This window comes from Mauremys mutica, chromosome 2 (assembly GCF_020497125.1).
Source record: "Mauremys mutica isolate MM-2020 ecotype Southern chromosome 2, ASM2049712v1, whole genome shotgun sequence".
Taxonomy (NCBI): Eukaryota; Metazoa; Chordata; order Testudines; family Geoemydidae; genus Mauremys; species Mauremys mutica.
In genome coordinates this window covers 223,128,949-223,146,506 of record NC_059073.1, presented here as the reverse complement: position 1 = coordinate 223,146,506, position 17,558 = coordinate 223,128,949, and the positions used below count along the sequence as shown (strand labels likewise).

The following is a 17,558-nucleotide window of genomic DNA, read 5'->3' as shown; positions in this document are numbered from 1 at the left end:
AAACTAATTGAATAACATGGCATACTACACACATTCTGAATACTAGTGTAGTTTAAAACTAGTATTCTGAACTCACAAAAATATGATGACAACCCTAGTCTATAAACATGCACATTACACCCAAATGTTTAACCTAGTATTTTTAGTGTCTCATAAATTGTCAGAACTAATACCTCCATCCACTTTTTTGGCTTGTGCTAACTTTTCTTGAGCTCTCTCTTTCAATGCTTGAACTGGAATAGAAGCCAATGCTTTCTTCTGAAGAGACTGGTTCTCATACACTTGCACATGCTGAAAGTTTGATTGAAGGGTTTTAAAGAAGATTGTTTCAGCCTCCTAATATGGAAAAAATACAGGTATTATTACAATCTATGGAAACCATTTTCTAGTAATTGGATGATTTCAAAACATCTGGTCTTGATTCATTAATGTGCAAGCTTGTTTGTATATTTATTATAGAGTTTCTGATCGTGACTCCATAGTTAAGGTTGCATTACAGATTTCAGTTAAAAGGAGTTTTAAACTGTAAAAATATGAATAACATGGCTAAAATTAAAACACAGAATGTAAACTTTGAGCACTATTTGAATTTTTCATGATGGTGTGATTGAAAAAATGGACTGATACAGAGAGAAGTAAGAACTCAAAAATTAACCCTTTTGGCAATTTTTCACTGGATTGTCTCACTTTTCTTTGTATGCCCTTCCCAGGAATCTAATATACTCAGATTGTGGGATCTGTACTTCGTGCATATTGTTGCTCTTCATGTGCTGATTCCCAGAGTACCAGTTATACATAGCTGTGCTTGACTAGAGAGCGCTTTATAACTTTTTAGCCATAATGGAAAATGTATGTGTCAAGCTGAAGCTTCTGAATTTGACAACCTAGCAGACACGGACAAATACTGGGGTGAAAGAGAGTGAGTTAGCATACCTCTATAACCAACGGGGTATTCCCTAAACTAGGAAGGAGGAGCCCAAGAGCTTAAAGATAACTGTTCTTTGTATTTTCATGCAAGTCACAACCAGCAAAGAGCTGCTGAAAAAACCATTATTGGAGGTAGTGATGCCTATTAAGGCTTCTGAGCACTTCTTGTTATAAGACCCTGAGTGCTGGAATGAAACTCAGGAGAGCTGGATTCTAATCCCAGATCTCCCACCCTCAGCTTGTTCACTGTAGCACACTGCCTTTCAAATTGACTAAACCAGTTTTGGTTACCGTATTTCTAACCATTATAATTACACTCCCCTCTTGTTGGGATTCCCTCTGAGACCTCTTTCCACTCGGCTTTCCTAGAACTTAGAAAACTTCAGATTGCATCCGATGAAGTGGGTATTCACCCACGAAAGCTCATGCTCTAATACGTCTGTTAGTCTATACGGTGTCATAAGACTCTTTGCTGCTTTTTAGAGATCCAGACTAACACAGCTACCCCTCTGATACTTCAGATTCTGTCACTCATATTTTTATTTGGCATACAGCAAAGCTACGCTGAGATGACCACACTCAAGTGTAGCGGGTTGGTATAGGGCAGTGTTTCCCAAACTTGGGATGCCACTTGTTTAGGGCAAGCCCCTGGCGGGCCGGGCCAGTTTGTTTATCTGCCGTGTCTGCAGGTCCGGCCGATCGCGGCTCCCACTGCCCGCGGCTTGCTGCTCCAGGCCAATGGGAGTTGCTCGAAGCGATGGCCAGTATGTCCCTTGGCCCGTACCACCTCCAGCAGCTCCAGTATAGGGCATACCACACATCCAAAGTTACACTGCAAACCTCTTTCTTTATATACATTTACTATACATTGCATCACATATTTTTGGACTGGCTTGGTCACTTTCTAGGAAACAATCCCTGTACAGCACACATTGTCCATACATGACTTACTCTTTACCTCATCTTGTATTCCAGGCTCATTTTAGTTAGTTATTTTATCCATTATAAATGGTTTCCTGGGGTTCCCCCTTGTTTTAGCTAGTACAGACATTCTGCTTTCAGCCCACTGATCCTAATCCTGTCTCCCAAAAAACGAAGCCTCACCCACGTCCAATTAGTCATGTCAAGCCAGGTCTACATTTTTCAGAGCCAAGTACAGAATCCAGGATTCCTGATCACCAATATTCTACTGCTGACTAGTAAACAGTTGTGTCAGCCACTCAGAAAGCACATGTCAAGTTCTCATTCAGTGGCTAATCCACAAAGTAGCTAGCAATTATTAGCCACTGAATTGGCCTAAGACAGCAATTTGAAGATCAAGGGGTTCAAAGCCTGCTGCTGATTTATAAGGGCAGATGGCACTGTGTGGATCACACAGTGAAAAGACTTCTTTTAACTTAGTACTTAAATTCAATCTATAAATTATGGTGGGAATCAACAAAATATACGTTTCACATTTCAGCTGTTTGTCACACATTTGCTAAGGGGAGGCTTGGTAATGAAGCATGGAACCTTTTACCATTCACTAGTCAAAAACTGCCGAAATGGGCATTGATCAAGTATTTTTCAGGCTAAGAAAAGTTGTTAACTGAGTTGTCCATGGACTACTGTCAAAGTCAGACTCAGGACTCACGATTTGTCAGACCATTCTGTTTTATTAGCACAGCGCTCTGCTAATAACACCCAGATAACGTAAGCACCATGCAAGACACAAACTATCTTATTTATACAGATAAAAGGGCACGAACTTAACAAAATAACAAAGGAAGCAGAATTGACAAGTTTACCTGAGGCTGTACATACATAGTTAATTTTCTTACTAACTTTTACCAGTCTCCAGTTAATGTTTTACCATTAGCTTAAGTGGACTCATTGTTTATGCCTTAATGTTTCTTTTCCTGACACCTGTATTTAACATTTCTTATTTCTGCTTAAAGGTACATACAGCATTTCTTTAATTCATTCTTATTTTTACAATATAATTCATTCTACTTTCACACTACCTACAGTGGAGTCGCATCATAGGCACATTTAACTTATGCGATTTTAACTATACGCGCTCGGCAAAACAAAACAAAAAAGAGAAAAATAATTTAAATACTGTACCTGTAGTGCGGGCGAGTCCGCCTGCCCTTCCACTCAATGAGTGTTTGACTATATGCAATTTTCGCCTTACGCGCTGACTTCAAAACCTAACCCCCGTGTAAGATGCGACTCCCCTGTACTTGCTCATCAAGTATGGTTGTCTAATACAATGCTTTTCCATTTTTTAAAGCTATGTGTATGCCCCACTTGTCTGACATTGTATGTATGTTTTCAGTTAGTCCAGGTGTAGGCAACCTATGGCATGCTTGCCAAAGGCAGCACACGAGTGTTTTTCAGTGGCACTCACACTGCCCGAGTCCTGGCCACCGGCCCGGGGGGGCTCTGCATTTTAATTTAATTTAAAATGAAGCTTCTTAAACATTTTAAAAACCTTATTTACTTTACATACAACAATAGTTTAGTTATATATTATAGACTTATAGACAGAGACCTTCTAAAAACGTTAAAATGTATTATTGACATGCAAAACCTTAAATTAGAGTGAATAAATGAAGACTCAGCACACCATGTCTGAAAGCTTGCCGACCCGAGTTAGTCACTGGCTCTCCTCCATTTCTGAAAGCTTGTCAGTAACGTTCTAGGTTCTCAAAATGTTGTACCTTGTAATAAACAGAGTGTGATGTTATAGCTAACTAGACAGGGGACCAAGATGTGTTGTATGGTGAACCTCCTACTCTAATAAGGGAAGATGGAGAGTTTTTTGGTATTGAGGTCAGAGGTGAAAGTAGGAGAGGATGGCAGGCTGCTGCTAGCTGTCATATAAAACCAACCTGATATCTGGATGCAAGGAAGATTCTTGTATGTTCCTTCCTTCCTTCTAGAGGCAGCTGCTGCTCTGACATATACTTAATGAGTGCACCCAGGATTTTTTTTTAGTAGCATATCTAACCAAACGGGAACTAATTCAGGCCTGTGCTATCAAGGAGGTCAGACTAGATCAGGGGTCGGAAACCTTTCAGAAGTGCTGTGCCAAGTCTTCATTTATTCACTCTGATTTAAGGTTTTGCGTGCTGGTAATACATTTTAACGTTTTTAGAAGGTCTCTTTCTATAGGTGTATAATATAGAACAAAACGATTGTTGTATGTAAAGTAAATAAGGTTTTTTAAATATTTAAGAAGCTTCATTTAAAATTAAATTAAAATGCAGAGGCCCCCGGACTGATGGCCAGGCCCCGGGCAGTGTGAGTGCCACTGAAAATCACCTCACATGCCGCCTTCGGCAAGCATGCCATAGGTTGCCTACCCCTAGACTAGATGATCACAATGGTGCCTTATAATCGATGAAGATGGGAATTGGCCTCCTCCAGTCAGTTTTGCTAAGTACCACCTAACAGCTACACTGATGGCACCTTATTTTCTAAGGGCTGGTCTACACTGGGGGGGAGGCGAGTGTCAAAGTAAGATACACAATCTTATAGATTCATAGATTCTAGGACTGGAAGGGACCTCGAGAGGTCATCGAGTCTAGTCTTCTGCCCCCATGGCAAGACCAAATACTGTCTAGACCATCCCCGATAGACATTTATCTAACCTACTCTTAAATATCTCCAGAGATGGAGATTCCACAACCTCTCTAGGCAATTTATTCCAGTGTTTAACCACCCTGACAGTTAGGAACTTTTTCCTAATGTCCAACCTAAACCTCCCTTGCTGCAGTTTTAGCCCATTGCTTCTTGTTCTATCCTTAGGGGCTAAGGTGAACAATTTTTCTCCCTCCTCCTTATGACACCCTTTTAGATACCTGAAAACTGCTATCATGTCCCCTCTCAGTCTTCTCTTTTCCAAATTAAACAAACTCAATTCTTTCAACCTTCCTTCATAGGTCATGTTCTTAGTTTGACTTACCTGGCCGTCCTCACGGCAGTGAGTCGACTGCCGCGGCACCCCCGTCGATTGCGCTTACTCCTCCTGCCAAGGTGGAGTACGGGCATCAATTAGCGGATCGATTTATCGTGTCCAGATGAGACGTGATAAATTGATCCCTGATACATCAAACACTACCTTCCGATCCGGCAGGTAGTATAGACATAGCCTAAGGTAATTAGCTGGGGAATTTAGCAGAGTAGTAGCTGAGCAGACAAAAGTATTCCCTGCCCTCCCATTTGGCATAGCAGGAAAAGGAAAAAGAGATGGGAGAATTAAGTTAAAGGCTGTCCAGCAGGCTGCAAGTCATTCAGTTTTTGCTTGTCCAGACCAGATTTTTGGCTGCTCCAGTTTTCAGCCAATAGACTTTTTCCTGGTATAAAGTGATTACTATTTGATAGTTATATGAGGAGCTATATAAAATTTGTGGCCACATGAAGAGCCTCCGCAATAGCTAAAGTTTCATGTCTGGGCATGAAAACTAAACTTATGTCAGAGGCTGTCCTTCCAGAATATGGTTAAGACACTCAGGGAAGCATGCAACACTACTGCTGAATATTTTCTGAGACTAGAGCATTCTACAGTGGTATTAATCTAGCATTTTTCATTAGCACTGAGACCCCTATATATGTACTCCTAGGGGAATTCTGCGCAGAAAAATTAAAAATTCTGCACACAATATTTTAAAATTCTGCAAATTTTATTTGTCAAAATAACACTACATAATCACACCAGTTTCACTTATTTTGGTAATTTATTTCAAAATACCTGTCAGCAAGTATATCTGTAACAATACAGAGACACACAAAAATTCCCCCAGGAGTAGAGAATTAAAGAAACCCCTATGATAACATCGTTCCTGCTTCTCTGCCCCCTCCATCCCTGAGCCCAGACATGGCCCCCCATCCCAGATTCCTGTACCCCTCCCCCTCAGAGACCAGCTGCAGGGGCGCCCTAGCCCAGACACCTGCACTCCACCCCCCCCCCCAGCCCAGTCATGGCCCCCCCACGGATCCAGAGGGAGAAACAGCCTGATGCTGGGTCCCAGGCTTGCAAGGAGTTTCCTGCACACTGCTGTCTCCTTCCCTCAGGGCGTGCGGGGAATTGCAGCTGCCAGGAACCCTCTAGCTCTCTACCCAGCAGTGTCTTCTATGTGCAAGCTGGGCTCTGCCACGTACAGCAGCCCCTAGTGGCGGCCAGCAGCACTGCAGCCCATTTCTGTGTAAGAAAGGAAATTCTGCACAAAAAACATTAATTTCTGCAAAATTCTGCATTGCTCAGGGGCGCAGAATTCCCCCAAGAGTAATGTATAGGAGACAAAGAAATAATGTGACATTGTAGGTGGGCAGGAGAATCCCAGGAAGATAGCTTCCTTCATAGCCTTATTCTTAAACTCAGGAGTGACCCTTTTGCTGCAGGACAGTACTACAGGACCAGTCCGAACTTTTCATAACTATTGAAACAGGGCGGAACTGGTTTCGCTCTTCCTGGAGCTCATCAGCTGTAGGTAACTGGTTTAATATAATGAGCCAAACTCTGCCCTGATTCACCTCAATGCAGTTGCATGGAGCATAAGTCATGGTAGAATTTGGGAAGCACGTATTCTCCTCCCTCCCAGGGATGGCATGGTATTGACCAAAGACAGTTTTCAATCAGTAAAATCATGTTTACCACCACCCTGGGAAAAATTAGTTAGTCTCAGTTCAAAGCATTTTCTATTTTAAAAACGGTTTAATTAATGCACACCACTCTACACTTAGTTTTAGTTATATAGTCAAATTGTGGTGACATAAAGCAGTAGATTCATAGATTAATTTATGGTTACACAAATAAGTAAAATGGCAGAGGGCGTAATACCCTAATTTATGAAAACTACTACTGAACATCTGAATGTCTGTATATGTTTTAGTTTGGTATTTTCTCCAGGAAGTTACACATCATGACTCATTTCAGTTTGCAATATTATATAAACAAAAGTCATTATATGAAAATAAGAACAATGCTGAGTTGTAGGCTTGAAACTCTAAGCAATCAGAAGCAGTCAGAGTTGCAGACTACCAGTCCAGGTTCATTTGGCCACACAGCAGTCTGCAGCAGAAGACCAACTTTGATGTAGTAGATAGGCCAAGCCTATGCCTCAGGTTTTAAATGGATGTATCCACATTTGAAAAGATTCGTTCTATACTTGCTGAACTTGCTGGACATTGGTAAAATAATTGCATAAGATTCCCTGTCAAAGCCGGTTTTACCAGTGTCCTGGGCTAAACTAGTTTTCCCCTAGGAAATTGCCAACCCTGTACCCCCACCTCATGGCCTCATTAGAAGGTTTTTAATAACTTATTTTAAAAAGCCTGTTACAGTCTGTAAATGGCCAAATATTGTAAAGTTTTTGAAAAAAGCTTCATTTATAATTTATTGAATATTTTATTATTGTATTCAGATGTTCCATCCCAGAAACAAAAATTTAAATGCAATCATATGCACTGTGAGGTGAAGGACAAAAGGAATCTAGGACTCCTGGTGGTGTACAGATTTCCAGATGGAAACACAGTCAACTTTCCTACAGGTACTTAAAGAGCTGCTGCTTCCCACCCTAGTTCTAGAATCCGAGTAGCACTTGATCTCATGGCCTGTGTGGAAACACTTGGATTTTCACAGGCATTCCCTCATTACCTGAACCTATATATCAGGGGTGGGCAAACTTTTTGACCTGAGGGCCACATTGGGGTTGCAAAACTGTATGGAGGGCCGGGTAGCAAAGGCTGTGCCTCCCCAAACAGCTTGACCCCTGCCCCCATCCACCCCCTCTCACTTCCCGCCTCCTGACTGCCCCCTCAGGACCCCTGACCCATCCAACCCCCGCTGCTCCTTGTCCCCTAACTGCTCCCTCCCAGGACCCCCACCCCTAACTGCCCCCCAAAACCCCACCCCCTATTCAACCCCCCTTCTCCTAGTCCCCTGACTACCCCCCAACCCTTATCCACACCCCCGCCCCCTGACAGGCCACCTGGGACTCCCATGCTTATCCAACCCCCCCCCCCCCCAGTTCCCCATCCCCTGACAGCCCCACCGAACCTCTGCCCCTTATCCAACCTCACGGCCCTGGCCCCCTTACCATGCCGCTCAGAGCAGCATGTCTGGCAGCCACATCACCCAGCCAGAGCCAGACACGCTGCCATACTGCTCTGCAGGAGCGTGCAACCCTGCCATCCAGAGTGCTGCCCATGCGGGAGCGTGGCTGCAGGGGAGGGGGATAGCGGAGGAGGGGCCGGAGGCTAGCCTCCCCAGCCGGGAGCTCAGGGGCCGGGCAGGACGGTCCTGCGGGCCGCCGTAGTTTGCCCACCTCTGCTGTAAGAGCAGCCTGCGGGGTTGCTGTAATTCAGTAGTTCTCAAACTTTTTGTACTGGCAATCTCTTTCATACAGCATGACTCCTTTGTGCTCATATAGATACCCCCTCCCCCCACACACACTTAAAGTTACATATACCAATGTCTACAGGAGTCTAAATTGGGGTACTGGAATCTAAGTTACATATCATCTCTGAATTTGGACCTGTGAGTATGAAGCGGGGCAGGGAGAAAAGAATCGCAGAGAAGGTGAGAGGGTAGACAGAGGGTCAAAGGAATAAGAGGAAAGGGATTGTGGCAGATGGGGAGGTGGAAAGAAAAGATACCTGTCAGGAAAGAAAGTGAAAAGGGGGATGGCTGATTGGAGAAACATGGGAAGAGAATTGGAAACTGATAGAGGAGAGAAGGGAAGGTGGGAAAGAGAAGGGAGGGAAGCAAAAGGAATGAAGGAAGGAGGGTGTGGAAAACAGGATGTTGAGGAGAAGATCTGGGAAGGGGGATAGAAGAGGAAGGGGATGGAAAGAGATGGATAGAGGTGGTGGAAAAAGTAGGATGTGAAAAGGAGGCTGGATGGAAAAAATGTGAAAGGGAAATGGATGGTGGAGATTAGGAGGAGATATGGAAAGGGGGCTAGAAGGAGAAGGTTAGGAGGAGGGATGGAGGGAGGAGGGTCGGGCAGTTGCTCCGGGCCTCTCGCTTGGCGGCAGCTGTGGTGGGTCCGGGGCGCTGTAACCCGAAACCTCCCGCCCCTGAATGCAGCGGAGGAAGGAGGAAGCGGCTCGGGCCGGCAGTGAGTGTGTCCCACACCAAGGGGGGAGCGCTCCGGTTTGTTCACTGGCGCTTATGGCAGCTGCGGGGGGGGGGGTGTCTGTGCCTCCTTTGCGGGGCTCTCCCGGCCCCGGGTGGGATCTCGCTGCCCCCTGCTCCTGCGGCCTCCCCGGCCCCACCCTTTCCCGAGACTTTGCCTCCCGCACCAGCCTTTGTGTGCGGAGGAGGGACAAGCCCGTGCCGGGAGGGAGGCTGGATTTTAGGGCAGAGGAGCAGCCGAGCGCTGCATCTCTGATTGCAGAGCCGGGGGGCCCAGCCAGCGGCGGCGGGGGGGTGTCCTGCTTCTCGCGAGCCCTGCGAGCTGCCCAGGTCCCGATCGGGGCCGCTGGGCCCGGGACAGGCGCTGAGATTTCCCGTGTCTCCGTGCAGCGCGGGCGGGCTGGGTCAGGAGCTCGGGGGCCGGGCAGGACAGTCCCGCGGGCCGGATGTGGCCCGCGGGCCGTAGTTTGCCCACCCCTGCTATATATGCAACTGCAAATATGCTGGATCCTATCTTAAACCTAGGATTTGGTACTGGAGACATCAACATACCACTCTTTTGGTATGATCATCACCTCATCTAAGCAGAGGTCAGAGCCATCCTGCCTTCCCACTAGGGGAGTGAGCAACCAAAACTATTCCACCCCTGAAAATTCCTGAAGTCCATAAGGTTTTCAACTCATCCTAGGAAAACAAGCCACCCAAACACAAGGCAAAGGTGCTGATGAGTGAGTACACCAAAACAATCACTTGTTGTCCACTACCCTGGCTCCAAACCATCCATTTTTCCCCCACACTGACCCTGAAGATCACCAAGAACTATGGCAGGTGAAGTGCAGAAGCAGAAAGCTAGAATGCGAGTGTCACAAAAATCATTCTGAACCTTTCTGGCAGCAGCACAAACAACAGTCACAGGACTGTGCTACTGCAGTAAAGGAGGCAAAACAAGCCATTCACTTTTCTGCAATGAGTTCAACAGAACCACAACCAGCTGAGCTATTTTGCAGCGAACTGTCTAATTAACCCATACGGCATAGCCCAGACATCAGACCCAGAACTGACCACTGTGAAGAGCTCTCAGTGTATTCCACTGATAAAAATCATTCAAATGTGTATAGAGCTAACTGGGAAAAAATTCCACTCTGACCAGAGAATATTATCTACCCCACTACCCTTGACTTTGGCTCCATCACTCAAGACAAAGCTCAAGAATTCCTAAGAAATATTAGAGCCACAATCTGTGAAATGGATCCATATCTCTCCTTATGGAAATAGTCAAGCCTCCTTCAGAGAAACATCAACCAAGCTCCTGGAAAAAATACAATAGTTCACCCAATCCTCAAGAAGCCAACACTCAACCCTGAAGATCTCTCAAATCACCATCATATCCCCAACCTCCTGTTCCTGAGCAAAATAATTAAGAAAGTAGTAACTACTAAGTGCCAACATCCTGGATGCCTCACAATCAGGTTCAGACTAAGGCACAGCATAAACTGCTCTTCTGGCACTAAAGGATGATTTCTTCATGGCCATGGACATATGAGTCTTCGGCTCTTGTTTGACTTCTTGTTAAGCCTGGATGATTAGGTAACATCACAATTTCCAGAAATGCCTTCTTTCACCCCCAGCTTGCTAGGAAACATCATCCCTTCTTCCCTGATGAATACCTAGCCACAGTAATCCATCTATTTGTCACCTTCACGTAGGATTCCTGTAACTCGCTGCAGCTGAAAATGAACGTGAAGGCTGTGCACAGGCTCCAGCTGGTACAGAATGCATTTTCCCACCTTCTCCATGGATTAAGACACTGAGTACACCCAGGCCTGTGCTCACATCGTTCCACTGGCTCCCAGTCAGCTTTTGATGCCAGTTTAAAGGCCTTGATCCTAATTTTCAAAATAATCAACAGATCAAGCCGCAGCTACATCAAAGACCAAATGTCAATCTATGAAACATTGCAACAGCTGCACTCTTCTTTATGATCTACATTGTCCCAGATCAGGATGAAGCATTTGAGAGCATTCTCTGAGAGGACCTGGCTATGGAACAATCTTGCAGAGATCAGGCAATCTAGCGTCTGACCATCTCCTGAGGGAGCAGACCTTGACTTCAGCTGAGCACTGCCCTCTCCAACGACAGGTAGCTGAATGCCCATGCCACAGGTCATCAGGGTAGCTGAGTAATACAAGATGCTGCGCTCAGGTTGCAGCATCCTCTGGAGGCATGGGTTTGTATCCCATCCCAACATGATAGGAATGCTCTCAGAGAGGAAGCTTTTGCACCATAAGTGACACTTGCAAGTTGAACACCCCCGTCAACTCCTTCCCTCCCATCACTTCCACCAAAAGAAAGCCTACCCAAAACAGAGTTCTGACTGTATAAAGGGTGAAGAGAAATAAAACCGATGAATCTACTAGAGACTTTGCTAATGATTTTACATGGAAGATGCTCAGATCCTACACCAATGGGAGGCAGTATAAAACCCTAAGGTAGGTAAGTAGATAGTTCTTTGTATATTACCTCCTCTCTTTGAGAATTAAACCATTTTGTACTTAAATTATCTAGGTCCTTTTTGTAAATAAGGTAGAACCGAAAAGCTAAAGTCAGGACTTCTTGGGTTTGGTTCTACCATTGGGTGAACTTAAGTTACTGAACCCAAACTGGGATTCTGTTTTTTTATTTGTAAATAGGTATAATACTTTATGTACAAGCATATTATAAGGTTTAATTAACATTTATAAAATGAAATAATCTGAAATGAGCTATACTATTAACGATCATTAATCTTTTTACAGAAGCACTGAGTTTTGCACATCCTTGGTACCTTTTCTAACTATAGTCAAACTGACTGCTTGCCATGTGAATGGACATTAGGCATACACTGACTGATAAAGCTTAAAGATCTGATTTTCACTTGTAGCTTCCATTTACTTCAGATGGATTTGTGGGTGCTCAGCACTTCTGAAAACCAGGACCGTAAATGATCTTTTCTGGGTTGCTTTTAATTATCTCATGAAGAGGTTTGTAAATCAGTAGAAGTTCCCTGAACGTTTGAATGTCAAGAACAAGGACAATTCGGACAATTATGGTCCATCCTCTTAATCTCACATGCAAAAGTTGGATTCACTTTGTCTGAAGGAAACCGCTCAAGAGTAGGTTGTTGTGAAAGTGAAATGGGCTATGTTCAACATTTGAATCACATCCCAGAAAAGCCTTCGGGGGGGGGGGGGGGGGAATTATTATCAATGTACGAATGAGAAAAAATGAGATGGAAAAGAAAGGAGCTTTGATTTCAGGCACTGGATAACTTGTAGGGAAGGTTTCCATCTTAACCAGACTGCTGGCAATGAAGATAAAAAAGGGTGGTGGGAAGAAATTTATTAGAGAAGATTGAAAAACAGAATAAAATTTTAATAAGCAGAAGTCAAGTTACACATTCAGTAGCATGGGAATCAGTCAGCAACAGTTGCAACAGAGAAAAGGGAAGGAGGGAAACTAGGAGTAATTTTAGCAAAACTAGATATATTAAAATAAGCACATATTTACAAATAGATACCATGAGTTTGTTCATTTACCAATGAGAAGCTTAAAAGCGAAAATGAATGAACTAAAATGTTTGGCATTGGGGAAAGGACCTCTACATAACTGACACTTTTGAAAAAATGGTGGAAGAAGAACCATCAGTGCTTCAAAACTATACAAAGAAAGGTTGGTTAGGTTGTTTTCCTGAAAAAGACCCTGAAGTAAAACCATATATGGCTATATATGTAAGATCTTAAAAATATGAATACAATAGTGAGGGTATACTATCAGGTAAGGATATGATTTTGTTACGGAGGTCATGAATTCTGTGACTTTAACGAACCTCCGTGACTACTGCCCCCACCACAGCCCCCAGGACTGGAGCAGCAGCTGACGGGACTCAGACGGTTAGTTCCTGTGTTTCTCCTCCTACCCCCTGGTATATTTAGTAAAAAAGACAGGGACAGGTCACAGGTTTCAGTGAATTTTTGTTTATTGCCTCCGACCTGTCCGTGACTTCTACTAAAAATACTTGTGACAAAATCTTAACCTTAACTTTCAGTCTTTAGATTAGAGCAACAATGATGAAGTTTAAGACAATTTAAAGAGGCAATAAAATCCACAACAGTAACAGCAACATCCAGCCAACCCATCATCATCATATAATGGTTGAAACATCACTTATAAACACCATTTGGAAAAAATTTCTTTGGACAGCTTGTTCTGAAGTATACAAGCAGAGAATCTATTCTAAACACAGTTCTTAGAAACAGACTTGAGTTAATTCAGGAAGCGTAACTGAAATTTAAAGAATGGGGATATGGATTTTTAAAGAACTGAAGTTAAAAAAACAAGATTAACTGAAAAGCTAAGCATCCTCTATACTGATTCCACGAATGTTAACTTCTTAACAGTTAGTCTTAGACACTGTAATATCCCAGGGCAAAGCATAAAAAAAACCCCTACAGGGTACACTTCCACAATATATAGTTAACCAACTTGTGGAATTCACTGGTGGTCAGTAGAGAGCTGGCTGATCACACGATGTTGGCTGCCTTCATTTCCCGCTGGTATATCACATACAAACCAGTTAAAAATACATAATACCTTCTTAATATTTACTTCTTGATGTAACTGCTGTACACAATTATGTATTTATTACCAAACGAATGTTATGAATGCAAATGCTAGGGAAATTCACCCATAAGATAATAAGATGGGTCCAGACTATGAAAAAGCTGAGAACTTCTTGCCTATCACAAACAGGATTTTTTTTTTAAATTGAGTTTTCTTCTGAACTATTCTGCATAGGTCATTCTTGGCTAAAAGTTACTGAGCTGGATGGACTGTTGATTTGTGTAAATTCCATTGTTACTTTGGAAAAGTTTTCCATCTAAAAAACATACATTCAGTGAATCCTGTTCTGGAAATTGCACACTCAAAGACCTTTTCTGTTGTGTCATTCGTTCTTGCTGGGCCCATAGCACATTCATCTTTGAGGCTGGATGTAGACAAAGAACTTCCATAACCTCATTAAGGTAATGGGAAAAGATGTTCCCAAGAAAGTTATCAAGGGAATCAAATCTTCAGTTGTCCCCAGTATTCTAGTTGTTATTTCTACTTCTGCCCTCATGAAAGTTTTTCCAAGTCTTATAAATACAATCCCTTTTACAGGATAGGTATTATAAGAAGATTTTAAAAGGTGCTTACCATTGCAGCAGATTGTGCAGTTGATGTTTGTAGTTGCCTACTGACAGGAATTGGGGTTGAGTCAGCAGCTGTTGAAGACTGAGGTACAATAGGCTGCATACTGGTTACAGTTTGAGAAGATCCTGATCTTTGGGTTTGACTTGATTCACTTAATCTGCTATTTCTCTCTCCAGCAATCAGATCTCGGATTTTGTGGAGTTGTTCAATTGAGGCTTCCTTAGGAAAAACAAGATGAGTTTCTCCCTGAAATGTAAAAAACATAGAAAAGTTATTTTTTCTGTATTTAGTGCATGCAAATAGAACAATGCAGTTTAACCCTTTCTCTGCTGGCCTCGCTGCAGAGAGAAGAGGCATCTTTATCCATAGAGACCGAGGAAAACTGGAACAAGATCTCAATGTTTCTAACATATTTGCCTATCTTCAGCTTGAATTAAAAGAGAAGGAGGAAAAGGGCCTCATGTTTTTATTTTTATCTTATTACTCCAGAAGTAAGGGGAAGTGTCCAGTTCCTCTTGTGCAGTAGTTGTGCAATGGGAAGGCTGGTAAGGAAACTGCCAAGCCTGAAAGGAATCCCAGAAGCAGTGAAATGACCATCGTGCGAACATGCAGAGTGCTGAGCCAGAACAGCCAAAGCGAGATGGGGTAACTGTAACTCGGATTTCTTCCCCTCTCCAAACACCCGAGAAAGATGGACTAGCATACAGAGGTGGAATATACACACCCTGCAGATGGCTACTGAAAATAAGTTTGTGACCTCCAACCTTGATGACCACAACTTGTATAGAGATGAAGCAGCATACTCTCAAAGCTCTAACTCATACAAAATACAGCAGCAGTTTGCCCAGTAACACCGGTTCCCAAACACAATCACTCTGGAGTGCAGTTATCTACACGGATTCTCCATTTAATACTGTGCCATTCAAGGTGTTATCCTGGACCTCTTCGTGAGATTAGCCCTAGAAACCTGAGGCACTACCTCTTCCTCTGCAGTCAGGCTCTCCCGTGACAGCTACTTTCCATCAGGGCAGTTATAATGTGTGACCAATAGAGGGAGGCTCAGAATTGCAAGAGAGAGAGCTCCCACCACCATTAGACCTAGATTAGAGAACTCAACCCCACAAGAGATAAGAGTGACAATTGAACTAGCCAAATTCAGCGCTGAAAGCAAACCTTGTTTTTTCAGCTTAGCTTTCCCTCAAATATTCCATACACAAATTAAAACTAGAAACTATTTCTACTTCTATTTCTGCTACAGTGATGGGGCCATATTAGCACACAAAGGGTGAAATCCTGGCTCCACTGAAATCAGTGGTAAAACTCCCACTGACTGCAATAGGGCCAAGATTTCACTCAGGATGTTCTTTTACCTTATCTCTACAGATTTATGATGATGCTTTCCTTAACTTTCATGTTGTTATTTGGCACTAGATATTTATGGACAAAGTAAAGATATGCAAAATGAAAGGAAAAGTGCTCCTTAAACTGCAAATGGCTAGAAAGTAGAATCTGATGGAGTCTTCAGTCAAGCTCAACGGATGAGCTAATCACTTGTTTCAGGCCCCACAACAAGACCATAAACCAATTCTGGATCTGCAGCTCCATCTGTAAGTGCTACGGGTGAAGGCAATTGTAGATGAACATGCACTGCTTTTAGCTTTATGTCTCACCCATTTCTCCTTGCTTGCAGCAATTCAGATCATGGGCTAAAAGCTCCCAGATGTTGAGGTCAACTCTGCAAAATTGGAGTTTGGCCCCTTCCAATGTTTTTGTAATATTTTCTTGGTCTGTCTCTAAAATGTATTCCAGTCTGCAATTCTCTGTAAAAGACAGCCTTTGGTATTCTACTGTCAGACATACAGACCATAGGACCACAGCATCTCAGCTGTGCTCTCACTATAAAAGCTTAAATGTCTGATGCTGCAACACTCGAAGACCTTGGTGTCTGGAATCAAATCTTGCCATTTAATTCCAGTTATCTGCTGTAGAAATTGTAGAGGGAATTTCTCCAAGCATTTTATGTGGCACTGATAAGTTGTCCATGTATTGCAGCCATAGAGGAGAGTAGTAGTGATGATACATAGTGGTAAACATCAATTATGGTTTGCAGCCTGACACGATATTCATGCCAGAGAAAACGCTAAAATTCTCTGAAGGCATCACTGACTGCACCAATGGTGTTATCATCATTGTAATTATGTTGTCATCACTGTATTTCAAAAAGCAAACACTGTGTAGGTAGCAAAATTTATCAACAACTTTGAGTGGTACATAGTCAATAGGCAACAGGAGCAGTTGCAGTATTTACCAGTAGAGCCTGAACAGTCACTTCTGTATTCTTTAGGCTGACTAAGTCAAAATATTTGGCTGCACACACAAAGCAATCAGTGAGCAACTGAATGTCCCTGAGGTTATGGGCCACTAAAGAATAATCATCAGTGATAGTAATTCATGAATAGTTATCTTCATAATTTTTGTCTTTACACACAGGCAATGCAGATTTAGGACCCCTCCATCCATATGGTACTTCATATACATACTACAATCAATGTCTCTGAATGCATCTATTAGAACAGCTGCAAACATGATGCTAAACAATACTGGGGTAAGAACACAGCCTTGTTTTAACTCTTTTGGTGACAACAGAGGAAGCTGAGAAGCAGCATTGGTCAAGGACACGAACCTGAATTCCTGCATGAAAAGATTTAATAATACTGACAAACTTGTAGGGGGAAAACTGAACTTGTGGAGTCCACAAGCCATCTCAATTTACAGAGTCAAAGGTCTTAATAAGATTGACAAAAACTACATATAGGTCTTGATTCTGTTCACAACATTTCTCCTGTATTTGCTGGAGTGAAAAGATCATGTCTGAAGTACCATGCCCAGGACAGAAGCCACGTAGTGCCTAAACGCCAATTTTCTCTGCAAGTTGTTCGGTAAGTTAGTTTAGCATGACTCAGGCGAGTATCTTTCCTGCAGTGGCAAGAAGTGAGATGCCACGATGGTTATTGCAAGAAGCATGACTGCTTTCCTTTTGTAAAAGTGAATAATGTTGGCATCTTTCAGCTCCAGTTCCCAAAACTTTAAGCAGAGGCCAAGTGAGCTTCCTGATCAGCTCCCTTCTAGTCCTACAATTCTATGTCCCTCACATTTGAAGATCTCTGCAGGAATACCATCTGTACTTGATCCGTTGCTGTTTCACATTTGCTTGACAGCTTTCCATACTTCAGATATATTTGGTGGAACTGAGAGTTGGTCTTGAATTGGAAGTTGT

The 17,558-nt window shown here is 43.0% G+C and overlaps 1 protein-coding gene across 4 annotated transcripts in view; it reads right to left on the bottom strand.

Annotated features, from left to right (window-relative positions):
- NGLY1 (N-glycanase 1) overlaps positions 1-17,558 on the bottom strand; it is a 47,812-nt gene that overhangs the window by 25,279 nt on the left and 4,975 nt on the right. For all 4 annotated transcript variants that reach the window (XM_045007561.1, XM_045007560.1, XM_045007563.1 and 1 more), the window contains exons 3-4: positions 14,285-14,527; positions 174-336 (exon numbers count right to left, since the gene is read on the bottom strand). In XM_045007561.1, the coding sequence (XP_044863496.1) occupies positions 174-336; positions 14,285-14,527 (406 nt within the window). The remainder of the gene's footprint in view (positions 1-173; positions 337-14,284; positions 14,528-17,558) is intronic.